Source organism: Wyeomyia smithii, chromosome 2 (assembly GCF_029784165.1).
Source record: "Wyeomyia smithii strain HCP4-BCI-WySm-NY-G18 chromosome 2, ASM2978416v1, whole genome shotgun sequence".
NCBI lineage: Eukaryota > Metazoa > Arthropoda > Insecta > Diptera > Culicidae > Wyeomyia > Wyeomyia smithii.
The window spans coordinates 2,736,703-2,751,234 of record NC_073695.1 but is presented as its reverse complement, the minus strand read 5'-3'; the positions used below and the strand labels follow the sequence as shown (position 1 = coordinate 2,751,234).

The 14,532-nt window shown below is 43.7% G+C and overlaps 1 protein-coding gene across 3 annotated transcripts in view; it reads left to right on the top strand.

The window, feature by feature from the left end:
* The window catches only part of LOC129726127 (protein draper), a 106,108-nt gene extending 101,351 nt beyond the window's left edge, over positions 1 to 4,757 (top strand). For 2 of the 3 annotated variants that reach the window (XM_055682785.1, XM_055682782.1), the window contains 4 exons: positions 1,589 to 2,293; positions 2,826 to 3,170; positions 3,231 to 3,365; positions 3,525 to 4,757. In XM_055682785.1, coding sequence (XP_055538760.1) covers positions 1,589 to 2,293; positions 2,826 to 3,170; positions 3,231 to 3,365; positions 3,525 to 3,961 — 1,622 coding nt within the window. In that variant the 3' untranslated portion in view covers positions 3,962 to 4,757. Of the gene's footprint in view, positions 1 to 1,588; positions 2,294 to 2,825; positions 3,171 to 3,230; positions 3,366 to 3,438; positions 3,458 to 3,524 lie in introns of all 3 variants that reach the window. The other variant, XM_055682783.1, reaches the window with a different exon arrangement.
* The last annotated feature ends 9,775 nt before the right edge of the window (positions 4,758 to 14,532 follow it).

Sequence of the window (14,532 nt, the reverse complement as noted above, 5' to 3'; positions counted from 1 at the left end):
GTTGATTTCCGGGGGAGGCTGAAAATAAAAATACGTACAGTCGCTGAGCAAACACATTGATTCTGTCTGCAGACTCTGTATATTTTGTAACAAAAAATCCCCTTATTACAGTGTTCAGTCCCACGTCACCATTCCATATAACCCTAGGGCTGTATACCTTGTAGTATTTTCTGAGCAGCACCCTTTTCTTGGAACTGGTCACCAAGGATGGAAAAACTCGTATCGCATAACATTCATTCAGGTATCATTTCTGAACGTGCTATTTATAAGCCTTTAATCCTAACAAACCATCGCTATTAAAAGTTACACATTCTCAAGCTTGCAAGAGACAACTTAAAGCAATGAAATATATGGTAGCTTTCTTTGATGATTTTGTTTCAGTATTGCCTGCTTTAGGCGGAGCGAGCTACATCTAGCGAGTGTTTCACGAAAGAATCGTAAACGATTGCACTCAAGCGATCGCAATGATTCTTTCAAATGTTGGCTGCTTGTAGGCTGAATTCGGCTACTCCACGTCGTGCTTTCACCGTGATATACCACGATAATTCTCGGTGATATCAAGTATCACATGCTAATGCACCATGCTGCAATTTCCGTTAGCATTGATGATATCTGCTTCCTCCGGTAAGCAAACAATTGAACGCAATCTAACGTTCATTTGGATTCATAGTTTTGTATCACTGGCGATAACTTCTCAAAGATTCTCGCGATAATGTTGAATGCAAGTGAACTTGGATACAATAAATACTATCGTGTTTGAATCATTCAGTCTCCTTCTACGGTAGTCGGAACTCTTAGAAGCGAAAAACAATCAACAGCGTTTCTATGGAAAACTTGTACGCGAGAGGAAATAGTTGAACGATAACTGATGAATCAAAGAACACATTTGCATGAAATATTGCTAGTGAGTGAACTTTTCCATGCTTGCTGGTCACCCAAAGTGCTTAAATTCTGCTCAAAATTGCAAGCATTTATCTTCATCGTAAGTAATCAGACCAGTGATTTTGTTAAGTCATTAGGATGGCCAGCTCCGACATTTTTGAGATAAGGAAGTTTCCCAGCTCAAAAATTTCAAGTCGTAGAAGGTCGATTTTTTCGAAAAAGGTTTTTGCGAGATATCAGCAGATCTCGTTGTTTCATGCAGACATTTGGCATCAAAAAAAATTTGATATCGACAACGACAATTTCATGTACTACAAGGTACCTGTGCTTTTCTTCATTAGTCGAAAAAGTGAGACTCTGACCGCTTTGAGGCACGTGTTTCCGAAGTCCCCCAGAGCCGAATTGGAGACAATTTTTGAGAAGACGAAATGTTTGAGCCCTACCGCTAAACGAAGAATTCGAGAAATCGATTTTCATTGGCACCCTAATGTACATATTCAGAGCTCGAACTTGCTTTAAAAAGATAACTTTCTTAAAACATACGTTCAATGCTACAAATCAATGTAGATAAAAAATAAACCTTGATTAGCTTAAACTCATTGTGTTGTACATTGCAAAAGCCTCTCATTAGTTAGCATTTTGGTGTGAAAAAAATATGCTAGAGCTTTTCAGAAGCAGCACTAAACCTCAAATCTATCTCTTCCAGGTGTCCGCTGCGAAAGCCGCTGCACGTTAGGTTACTACGGAGAGTCATGCGATGAGATCTGCACCTGCCACAACAATTCTTCATGCGATCCAATAACCGGGGAGTGCATCTGCTCCCGTGGCTGGACCGGACCTAGCTGTAACGATACCTGTCCGGAAGGGTTCTTCGGTCACGGTTGCATGGAACGTTGTCCCGGTTCGAAGGTGGGTAACTCGACGTGCGATCACATCACCGGTCAGTATACCTGCAGGCCCGGGTACATTGGAAGCACTTGCGAGCATGCTTGTCCTTACGGAACGTACGGCATCGAGTGCCGACTGAACTGCACCTGTCTGAACGGGGGTGAGTGTTCCCACGAGACTGGCCACTGTCGGTGTCCATCCGGCTGGACCGGGTCCAACTGTGGCGAAGTGTGTCCGGATGGATTCTACGGTCCGAATTGCAGTCAAAAGTGCAGCTGCAAAAACAACGCTCGCTGTCGCAAGAATGATGGACAGTGCATTTGCGATCCAGGCTGGATGGGAAACCGCTGTGACGAGGTTTGCCCGGAAGGATTCTACGGTGATCACTGTATGATGTCGTGCAATTGTGCGTCCACTAACTTTGCTTGCCATCCGGCGAAGGGATGCGTTTGCAGTTTGGGATATTATGGCGAGAAATGCGATAAGTTACGACATGAAGCCAAAGTTCAGGAGCCGGATGACGGTAAGTAGCTAATAGAGTTTTATTTCTAGGAAATTACTATTTTTGTTCCATTGTGATAAGAAAACTCCACAACAAGATCTACAATGAAAATTCGTTTGTCTGAACCGGAATCGGAGATTTCGGTGCCGACTTTACTGGGTGGGGAAGATCTTGGCCAGTTTTTGAGTGAATATTTTAATCTAACTGATGACGACGCGGATGGTGATGACAACGAAGGCACTTGGTTGAAGATAAATCATACAATCGGGGACGATTCGAACGATAAAACAGTTTCGTCAAATCGCACCGAAAAAGTGGATAGAGTTTTTGGTAAAGCATCTTTTGCTGTTTGGTTTTCGATTGAAAAGCTGTGTGATTAGATATCTTTTAGTACACAAAAACAACGCCTAGAAGCACCTTCAGTTTGGGTTCATTATCACTAAATCAGGAGCACTGTCCGTGACTTGTGAATATTCATTTTAGGTTAAAAAAAATCATGAACATTTTTGTCTAGATTCTTGTGTAAGCTTTTCCATATTTGTTTTTATTATAGCCTCCAATGCGGGTCTCGCCTGGGGCTTGGTGCTGGCGGTGATTTTCGTGGGAGTCATCATTGCGCTCGTTTTGTACTACCGGCGCCGAGTAGCAAACCTAAAGGCCGAAGTCAATCACGTCGTCAACTACATGATCCAAGAACAGCCCGGACACTTCGATAATCCCGTCTATTCTGCCTACCAGGGGCAGCCGGGTTCGGGTGCCGGTCAACCAACGCTGGATCGTGGCACCAACAATGGAATGCTGGCTAACGGATCATTGATTCGAAACAACCTTCGAAATCCGAAATCAAACCTAGAAAAATATCGTTATCCGGAGAATGAGTCTTTTGGAAGCGATCGTTGTAAGTTTTTTTTTTTCTTATTCAAGGGTGGAAAAGTCACTCATGTTTTTTCCCTTACAGCATATTCCATACAATATCTCTCGGAGAGCCAGAAGAACTTCGATGCTGACATGACCAATCCAAACTACAACACAATCGACGATAAAGACCACGTGTATGATGAAATCAAGCACAAAGACGGTTACAAAGATCTCGGTAAGTTTCAGTCACTAAACTGTCCGCAAAATATCCTTTACCGCCCCTAATTTTTGTATGATGCATGCCTCAGATAAAATACAGAATAACCTGTAAGTGTTAAATTCCATCACAATCCTCTAAAAACACCGAGCTAACGTTTAACCTCTCCCCCAACAGACACTGAGTACGATCATCTCGATTACTCGCGACCGGGCAGCTCGCACAAAACGCACTACTTCCGGATGAACAATCCACTGTCGAGTTCACCGAAGGAAATCAACGTGTTGCGAGAGAATGGCACCATCAATAATCTATCATCCCCGGGACTGGGCAGCCGTCAGCCACTTGTTTCTTCGATGCTGAATGGGCCGGAAAGTTGCGCTGTCAATGTCGATGGTGGTTCGTCCTCCTCTAATTCGTCCCCGACACCTCCACCGCTACGAGCTGCCGTCGCCGCCAATGGAGGACCGGCCGGCGGCAGTAATTTGTATGTCAAGATGAGCGCGGAAGGATCGTCCTCCTCCTCGGCAGTCAGTGACCAGGAGTGTAACACTAGCCACAATAGTAGTAACAGCAGCAGTAAAATTCCCGACCATCAGCTCAACATAAAGTGAGCAAACCTGGGCCACACTCGCTTTCTGTCAGTCGTATTTTTCAATAAGCAATCTTCAGCTCAAGACACTAAATAAATATAAGTCGGTCGCGATTGTTTTAGCTGAATATTTTGCGAGCTTTTTTTTTATTATTAGTTTTATCGTTTTATGATTGTGATATTAATTGATTGAGTGTTGCTGTTGGACGTAGTTAAAATGTAAGTCTAATCGTGTTCTGCTGTATGCTAGGCAGAGGTAAGAATCTTCATCAGACTGCTAGACAAGAGTAAAATGAAACAATAATTATGATTTCCCTCGTCGAGTTTTTAGCATAATACAGGATTGTATTTTGTATTACGAATCGTGCCAAAAAAAGTCACATTTATGCTCTATTTCATGATCATTTTATACGTATCCACCATAGAGATGAAGCTTCAAAGAGCTTTAAACTTACGCCAACAAACAATCGATATATTTACAACACTCACACACGGACATATTGTGGAATGATATTTTACAAAACGAAACAAAAATCTAGTGAACAAAAATTGTTATCGATGCGCGCGCGGGGGTAGATTTCAATCGGTTTTAAACGGTATCCCGCCCCATCTCTAAAGTTTAAAATGTGTTTATATATTTGTAGCGAATGACAGAGTAGATTCACAGATACACACAGACACACGCATATTTATACATGCATTTGGCAAAAAAGCATGCAAAACAATCCTTCTCAGAGCAATTCAATTTACATGTTTATGGCGTGACTGATATGTACGTATTGTAACAGAAATTTTTATGAATATAAGCTTAGATCGTAGAGATTGTCTCTCACTGCTCAGAACTGAAAACGAAATCATATTCATATTCTGTTGATCGATCCACCTTGCCCGCTCTTCACCTTTTTATCTCGTCTCCGACGGATTGGTTTCAAGAACCATCTTAACAAATTACCAGCCGCTAACGGAGCCTGTGTTAGGCCATCGTAACACGCGAAGAACCCCCTTCTCTCGTGGCAAACTCGTGGGATCAAAATGGATTTTTCAAACAAACTACTAATTTCAAACCCGAGCCCCGGCAACCTTATTCCTACAAAGTTGCACGCAACAGGCAGGACTGAAGAGATGGAACTGGAGAGGGACTTCAACCTCGACAGCGAATCGCTGGACGAAGAACCTTTCGGTTTCATCACTAATCCTCGGTTCGCCTAGCGGAAAGAGGAGAGTCTAACGGACTGTCTTCCCGATCCGGTGACGCAGTCGAATGACAAAGGCAAACCTGTGTCATTTCGTACTGCTGACAACGGTGGACTGATACAGCGTCGCCAAACACGAGCGTTAAGAGCCCGAGTTGCAGAAAATCTAGGGACTTGGCATGCGCGGAGGCTTCTGCACCGCGTCAAATGTCAGTGGTAACGTATAGGAAGACGCAGGCAACAAGCCTGTCGATCACATCAATCGACTATCCAGCTCCCCGACTTACCCCTGAACTGCTAAAAACTGTTGGTGACGCCATCCTGGACTGCATTACGGACAAGGAACCATCCACCATCAGGCCCAAGTTTAGGAGCTGCCGATAGTGACATAGTCAGATGGCTGGAGACTACGGCGTCTTCTCTCAAACCGTGGCACACTGTTTCCAAAACTGCAAAAACGTGATTGAAATCATAATGACCCGAAAAAATAGATTTAAGAGCCATAGGCCTTCGGGAAAGTTGATCCATTAATTATTTTCTATTTTATAGAAGTTACAATTTTGTGATTAATCTACTTAACAGTGAGAAGCGACTTTCACTTTTTTCATTTTTGCATATAAACATTAACTTTTTTCGGCAAAGTTGTAGCACATTTTATAGGAAACAACTTTGTCGAAGGTACCATACTTCTATCTGTCTTTTTAATTGGACTTTTGTGGAGTTTTCTACAGATTGCCATCAATTTTTGAATATAACATTCAGTAGTGATTTTCTACAATTTTTGAATGTTCTACATTGTTGTTTGCCAACACAAAACAAACAATTTCATCAAAGAAAGTTTGTTTTTATCTCTCATATTTCATCGGTTATTGATTATTGAAACAATGCACTATTTTTTTTAATAATGGAGGGAATGTTTGTAATGATTAATTTATGTACTAATATCAATTCAAAATTGACATTGTGTGTTCTGCTACAAATGGTGACATATCAACACTATTATATATATATATATATATATATATATATATATATATATATATATATATATATATATATATATATATATATATATATATATATATATATATATATATATATATATATATATATATATATATATATATATATATATATATATATATATATATATATATATATATATATATATATATATATATATATTGGCAGAGCTGTATGCCACCACGGGTCGGTATTTGGCGATTACCGTAGGCCACGGAAGTGCTAACTGCAAGAACGCAGTCCCGGACCATCAGCGAGAGCTAGCCTAGGTTGTGGTGAGACTCAGGCATTGGGCCGCCGAATTCTCACAAAAGCCACATTATCCGGAAGCAGCTCTGACGGAGCGAATAGTGCCGCTCCCACCACCCAAATGCACTAATTCGCCCATTGGGATTGATGCCAGTAAGTTCCCAATTACGGTAACTGGTCGCAACGCCATATGATAAGAGTCGGATTTCGTTTTCGTACCACGATTCTGGGCTGGCACCTGCGCCGAGCTCCCTTAGTAAGGTCGTGTGACAACGGCTTGAAACGGCGAGACAACAACCGGTGCAGGGGTCTCCGTCCCGTAAAACCTGGCAGGCCTTCCAGTACGTTCCAAATTCATTCCTGACTTGCGCCGGTCGGGGGTGTCATAGTTGCTCATAAGGCGCTATGGCAGCCGCCCCTAGCCATGGCCTCACTGCTTCGGCATAGACTACCATAGGACCAGATAGGCGACCACTCCAGTATGGATAAGGATAGTGGCTGGAAGGGGGACCCACTTAACAAAAATGAACAGTTTAATGAAGATCAACAATTGGGCGCAGATGGGTTGAAAAACCCGTTTGCACGAGGAGGCATCCAGAGGTCTCCGCCGAGAAAGGCGGAGATGGATGCAGTAAAGGACGCCTGCGAAGACGGCAAAGGCAGTACGCCTACCGGATCGACGCAAGACATCGCAGTGGCTGGTCCACTGTTGATAAAGGCGGTCGGAAGACAGCGAGACACGCTACCGAAGGTAGTAGCGCTGTCGGAGCAGCTCGATGCCATAATCGAGTTTGCGAAAAGTCGCACCAACACGACGAAGTACCTGAAGCAGGCTCTCTACATGCTTCGGTCCTCCGTCGATGCTGCGAAGAAGGAGCACGCCGAGCTCAAGGCAAGAGCGGTGGCTGCAGAGAAGAATGCAACGGAGGTGACCGGAAGGGCGACGAAGTCGGTCCAAACGGACACCTGCACGTTTGCAGCGGTTTGCGCCTCCGGGTCAGCCGCAAAAAGAGCAAGGCAGTCTCCGGGGAAAGCCCCCGAGAACAGCAAGAAACGGTTGGTTGTGCTAAGCCCGCGAGATAGCACACCAACGGCCTCCAAGTCTGCCGAAGTGGCAGCTACGGGAAACCCTTGGGTTACCGTGGGAGGAAGGAAGCGCCAAAAAGACAGCAAGCGCAACGACGAGAAGGCGACAAATCGTCCAAAAACGGGAAAGAAGGCGCGAAGCAGGAGCGACGCCCTCATACTCAAGACGGAGGGGTCCAAGTACTCCGAAGTCTTGAAGAAAATGAGAGGCGAAACCCAGCTCAAGGGTCTGGGAGCGGATGTGCGGACCATCCGTCGTTCTCGCACCGGCGAGATGATCCTTGAGCTCCGTAAGGATGCTAAAAACAAGGGCGCTGTCTACAAGACGGTAGCCGAGCAGGTCCTCGGGAAAGATGTGCAAATTCGGGCACTCACCTCAGAGGTGACTCTCCAGCTCAAAAACCTGGATGAAATCACCGAGAGGTGCGATATTGCACAGGCCCTCAAGGAGAAGTGCGGAGTGGAAGTAGCCACTGAGGTAATTCGGTCCAGCGGGGACCCAGGTGGCCACTTTCCGGCTTGCATCGGCCGATGCAACTCTGGCCCTGAAGACAGCCAAACTTAAGGTTGGCTGGTCAGTATGTCCCCTGAGCATACTCCAGCAGCCGGACGTTTGCTTCAGGTGTTTCGAGGGAGGACACAAGTCCTGGACCTGCAAGGGGCCCGATAGGAGCCAGTTATGTAGGCGTTGTGGTGGTGCTGGCCATAAAGCTAAAGACTGCGGGGAGCCTCCCAAGTGCTTGGTATGTACTGGAAAACGGGACGCCAAGCACTTTATGGGAGGCCCACGGTGCCCAGCCGGTAAGGCGGCCACGAAACCACGGGCGTGAGGGTGACACAATTGAACCTGAACCATTGCTATGCGGCACAGCAGCTGCTATACCAAGCAGCGTCTGAGTCGCGGTCGGACATCGCAATCGTATCGGACCCCTATTGCATTCCTCCCGGAAACGGTAATTGGGTTGCAGATAAGTCCAGTACGGCGGCCATATGCACAACCAGCAAGTTCCCGGTTCAGGAGGTTGTGTCAACCTCAAATGAAGGATACGCGGTTGCCAAGGTGGACGGAGTGTTCTACTGCAGTTGTTATGCTCCGCCGCGTTGGTCTATCGAAAGGTTCACCCAGATGGTCGATTTGTTATCTATGGAGCTGACGGGACTAACACCCTTAGTAGTGGCGGGCGACTTCAACGCTTGGGCTGTTGAGTGGGGAAGCCGCCGCACGAACCGGAGGGGTCAGATCTTGTTGGAAGCTTTGGCAAAGCTCAACCTAGATCTGGCCAACGTTGGAACCAAGTGTACTTTCAGCAGAAATGGTGCGGAGTCGATCATCGACGTGACGTTCTCCAGCCCAGGACTGATTGTGAACTGGAGGGTAGACGATGGCTACACCTATAGTGACCACCAGTCGGTCTGCTATAGCGTAGTCCAGAACGTGAGGCGGCAGGCGACGGGTAGAGCCAATACTCCGACCGTCCGCGGGTGGAAGACATCGCATTTCGATGCCGAGGTATTTGCAGAAGCAATGAGAAGAGAGCGCGAGGGGGGCAGTTGGCTCCGCCCGAGTGCTGACCAATTAGTTGCCACATTATCGCGGGCGTGCGACGCCACCATGCCTAGGACCCGCCAACCTAGGAATGGTAAGTCACCGGTATACTGGTGGACCGACGCGATAGCGGACCTCCGTAGCGCGTGCCTCCGTGCAAGACGGATGTTGCAACGTGCACGTACCGATGCACAGAGGGTAGAGCGCCGTGTAGTATTCGGATCTGCAAGATCGGCGCTTAAAAGTGCGATAAAGGCGAGCAAAAGGGCCTGCTTCGATAGGCTATGCGCGAGTGCCAATACGAATCCGTGGGGCAACGCCTACAGAGTCGTAATGGCGAAGACCAAAGGCGTGTTGGCGCCTGCAGAGCGATCACCAGCGATGCTGGAGCGTATCATCGAGGGACTCTTTCCACGACACGAGCCAAATCCTTGGCCTCCGGTTGCTGAGTCTCACGTCCGACGTTCCAGTATCTCAGACACAGACCAGGGATGGTCGGCCAACCTGCCGGGCATCCAATCCGTGAGAGACGGCAGCCGTGCAGAGGTTGTGGAGGGGGTAAGGGTTACGAATGAGGAACTCATCGTGATCGCCAACTCCCTAAAGGTGAGCAAGGCACCGGGACCGGATGGAATCCCGAACTTGGCCATCAGGACGGCCATGAAAGTGGCCCCCGATCTATTTCGAGCAGTCATGCAGAAGTGCCTGGATGACTGCCTCTTTCCGGACAGGTGGAAGCGACAGAGATTGGTGCTGTTGCCGAAGGCTGGGAAACCGCCAGGGGACCCATCGGCATACAGACCTATCTGTCTGCTGGACACTACGGGCAAGGTGCTTGAGAGGATTATCCTCAACAGACTGGTGAAGTACACAGAGGGTGTAAACGGTCTGGCAAGTAACCAGTTCGGCTTCCGGAAAGGTAGATCCACGCTGGATGCTATTCTCTCTGTCACCAAGACGGCAGAGGTAGCACTCCAGCGTAAGAGTTGGGGCATTCGCTATTGCGCAATCGTCACGCTTGACGTGAAGAATGCATTCAATAGCGCCAGTTGGGACTCCATAGCGCTCGCGCTTAGGAGCATCCACGTACCGGTGTCGTTGTACAAGATTTTGGAAAATTATTTCCAGAATCGGGTACTAGTTTACAACACGGAGGAGGGTCAGAAGTGCGTCCCAATCACCGCAGGGGTACCGCAAGGTTCCATCCTGGGCCCGGTGTTGTGGAATGTCATGTATGACGGGGTGTTGAAACTAAAGTTCCCTGTAGGGGTTGTGATCGTCGGTTTCGCAGACGACATCACGCTAGAGGTCTACGGCGAGTCGATCGAAGAGGTCGAGTTGACGGCCGCGCACTGCATACGCAAGGTCGAAGACTGGATGCACTCTAGAAAACTGGAGTTAGCGCACCATAAAACGGAGGTTACGGTTGTGAACAACCGCAAATTAGAGCAACAGACGGTGGTCAGAGTCGGTGACTGCACCATTACCTCAAGGCGTTCCTTGAAGCTCTTGGGGGTTATGGTTGACGATAAGCTCACATTTAAGAGTCACGTCGACTATGCCTGTAAGAGGGCTTCAACGGCCGCTGCAGGACTATCTCGAATGATGTCCAATAGCTCAGCGGTATATGGCAGCAAGCGTAAACTTCTTGCCAGCGTGGTTTCGTCCATACTTAGGTATGGTGGGCCAGCGTGGTCCAAAGCGTTAGGTACCAACAGTCATCGTCGAAAACTGGAAAGTACCTACAGGCTCATGTGCCTGAGGGTTGTGAGCGCGTACCGTACAGTGTCATACGACGCAATCTGCGTCCTGTCCGGCATGATGCCTATCAGCATAGCCATTAAGGAGGACGTAGAATGCTTCGATCAACGTGACACAAGGGGTATACGAGGAACCAGAAGGTCATTCTCGATGATCAGATGGCAGCAGGAATGGTCCAATTCCGCAAAGGGTAGATGGACGCATCGACTTATTCCGGACGTATCCGGATGGGTCGGGAGGCGCCATGGAGAAGTTAACTTCCACTTGACACAGATTCTGTCAGGTCATGGTTGCTTCAGGCAGTATCTACACAGATTCGGGCATGCGGGGTCCCCCATGTGTCCCGAGTGCGCGGATGCGGAAGAAACTGCTGAGCATGTCTTCTTCGTGTGCCCTCGTTTTGTGCATGCGCGGAGCGACATGATGGTAGTGAGCGGGCCAGACACCACTCCGGACAACCTAGTTCGGAGGATGTGTAAAGACCCAAACATTTGGAGGGCGGTTTGTACAGCCGCCTCTCAAATAGTTTTAGAATTGCAAAACAGGCGACAGGTTGACCACCGACACGCCAGTGTGAGCTAACGGCCAGTCTCCAGGTTAGTTAGCTAAGTTAGCAAAGAGATCTATAGAACCAAGAGGGTGCACAGAGCACAAAAGCCGCTCCCCGAAGCAATACCTAGCGGTGGTCCCGGGGAGTATTATGGGCTGGAGACTGGAGGGGTTTTAGTGGGTCCGGTCACTGATTCAAACCAACCCCACACTCCCTGAGGTTGGTCACCTCAGGGGTTTGGATGCAAATTTCCCCTCCACCTGAAAAAAAAAAAAAAAAAAAAAAAAAAAATATATATATATATATATATATATATATATATATATATATATATATATATATATATATATATATATATATATATATATATATATATATATATATATATATATATATATATATATATATATATTTGTACGCTTTTTTATATTATTGAATGTTTTTAGTTTTCGCAGTTAAGTCAATGTAATTGAAGGAAAATTATTAAACCTACGTCAAGGAAAAAAAGGAATAAAACAAAACTTAAAATCAACTTAAAACTATCTTACTGACTATAAAGTGAGCTAATCGTTGCAATTGAGGATTGCAACGATTTTTGTCGGAATTTGTTGATAATTTGGCTTGACATATTTTCTAATGTTTCTACATTAGTGAGCCTATGTAGCTCGTTCGTGCTAAACCAGGGAGGACGCTTCAAAATTATTTTCAAAAGTTTATTCTGAATCCTTTGAAGTGGCTTAATCTTGGTTGCACAACAACTTGTCCAGATGGGAACTGCATATAACATTGCTGGCCTAAAAATTTGTTTGTAAATTAACAGTAATGCACTAATTTACTAACAGATATCTTTAAACTGTGCAAATATCTGCAGACTGAACCTTTTCTATATTTAAGTATAAGTAAAACATCATTCAATCCAGATATTTTGATAAAAATCTTTAATATAGCATTATTTTAACAAAAATCTTAAATAACTAAATAAACTTAAGAGATAAAAATAAACTTTCTTCGGTGAACAAGTGTCTTTTATAATAGTTAACAACATTGTAGAACATTAAAACATTTTAGGAAACCACTATAAAAATTTTTATTGAAAAAATGATTTTAAGGGGCATTTTACAGAAAACTTCACAATAGTTTATTCAAGTCAGCAGAAAAGTATAGTGTCTTCGACAAAGTTGTTTCTTATAAAATGTGCTGACACTTTACTCAGCAAAGTGGATTTTTATATGCACAAATGAGAAAAATAGAACTCATTTCTTACTTTTAGGTAGATCAATCACAGAATTCTAACTTTAAAAAAATAAAGAATAAATTATAGAATAACTTTTCTGCGAACACTACGACTCTAAAATCATTATTTTTTAAGTTAAGAGTAATAAGTGTAAATTAGCGCATTATTCTAGTAAAAATCGTCAACAATATATGATATGAGATAAAAATAAACTTTCTGCGGGGATATTGTTTGTTTCGTTGTAGCAAACAATTTTGTAGAACATTCAAAAACTGTAGAAAATCCTACTGAATAATATATGGTTTATTTATTGATTGGCTGGGATGGGTAATTACTTCCGAATTTTGAAGTGCCAAAACTCAAAACAATACAATATTGTTACTGTTACTGCTCCATTATAACCTAACAATTTCAAAGCGAGAAATAAAACTTTTTTTGAACGTTTTTGATCTTGTATTTATCTTTTTACCGTATGTAAGAGAGGTAGAAAAACAGTTTCCTTTTTCCAATTTATCGTAGCGATTTTACAGAATAATGAATCTGGCCTATAACACTCAACATCTTAAGAACTATTTTTGATTCTTGAACTAAAAATATGCTGAAATGTGAACCTTACTGGCCTAAGAAAAAAATCCTGCTTGTGTAACACAAACCTTCCTTTGATTATGACACCGTCGTTACTGTTTACAGCTTTTGTCATTCCAACTATTTTCTAATCTCTGGTCAAAAACCATTTGTTTCTGAAATTATTGGACAATGTGAACTCAGCAAGAACTATTTTACATCTTTTCTTTTCTGTATGTACCAGGGTTGATTTCGAAATTTCGGGGATAGACAACTTACTATTTTGCTCATTATTTTCAATCTCTATTAAACGATTTGCCACTTGTACAAGAGGATTGGAACCTGGTTTAACTAGCTTTTTATAAAATGTAAATAGTTTTCCAAAGGATATGCAGATAATGATATTAATGGTCCAATCCTTTCAACTTCATCTACTACATGACAAAAATTATGTATATTGCTGGTTACGAACTCGGTTCCATATAATAATTTGTACTGGTTAACGAACTGGAGGAAAAGCACTCGTGCAACTGGCAGAAAGTCAATATATTCATCTGATGAACAGATTCGTACCGCGCAAAATAATAATAAAAAATGCCCGTAATATCGAAAAGGTAAATGATCTTTTAGTAGCACAACTCCTACATAATTAAGAAAATTTCTGTATTCTAAGCCCTTCCATAGAGATATGTAATCTAATGATCGCATTCTTCGATGAATTTCACAGGGAAACAACAATGTCATAAGCTTTGCTGAGATCTGCTGCTTTTCTGCGACACTCCATTCAACTTTTTTTTATAGGGGGGGGGGGGGGGAGTTTCTAATGATTTATTTATATACTAAAATATCTATTCAGAATTAGTATTGTGTGTTCTGCCACAAATGGTGACATTTCAACACTATTATATATATTTGTACGCTTTTTAGTATTATTGAATGTTATTAGCTTTCGCAGTTAAGATAATGTAATTGTAGGAAAATTATTAAACCTACTTGTCAAGAAAAAAAAAGGAATAAAAAGAAATAAAAATAAACATAAAACTATCTTACTGACTATAAAGTGAGCTAATCGTTGCAATTGAGGATTCCAATGATTTTTGTCGGAATTTGTTGATAATTTGGCTTGACATATTTTCTAATGTTTCTACATTAGTGAGCCTATGTAGCTCATTCGTGCTAAACCAGGGAGGACGCTTCAAAATCATTTTCAAAAGTTTATTCTGAATCCTTTGAAGTGTCTTCTTCCTGGTTGCACAACAACTTGTCCAGATGGGAACTGCATATAACATTGCTGCTCTAAAAATTTGTTTGTAAATTAACAGTTTATTCTTGAGACAAAGTCTAGAATTCCTGTTGATAAGAGGATATAAACATTTGATATACTTAT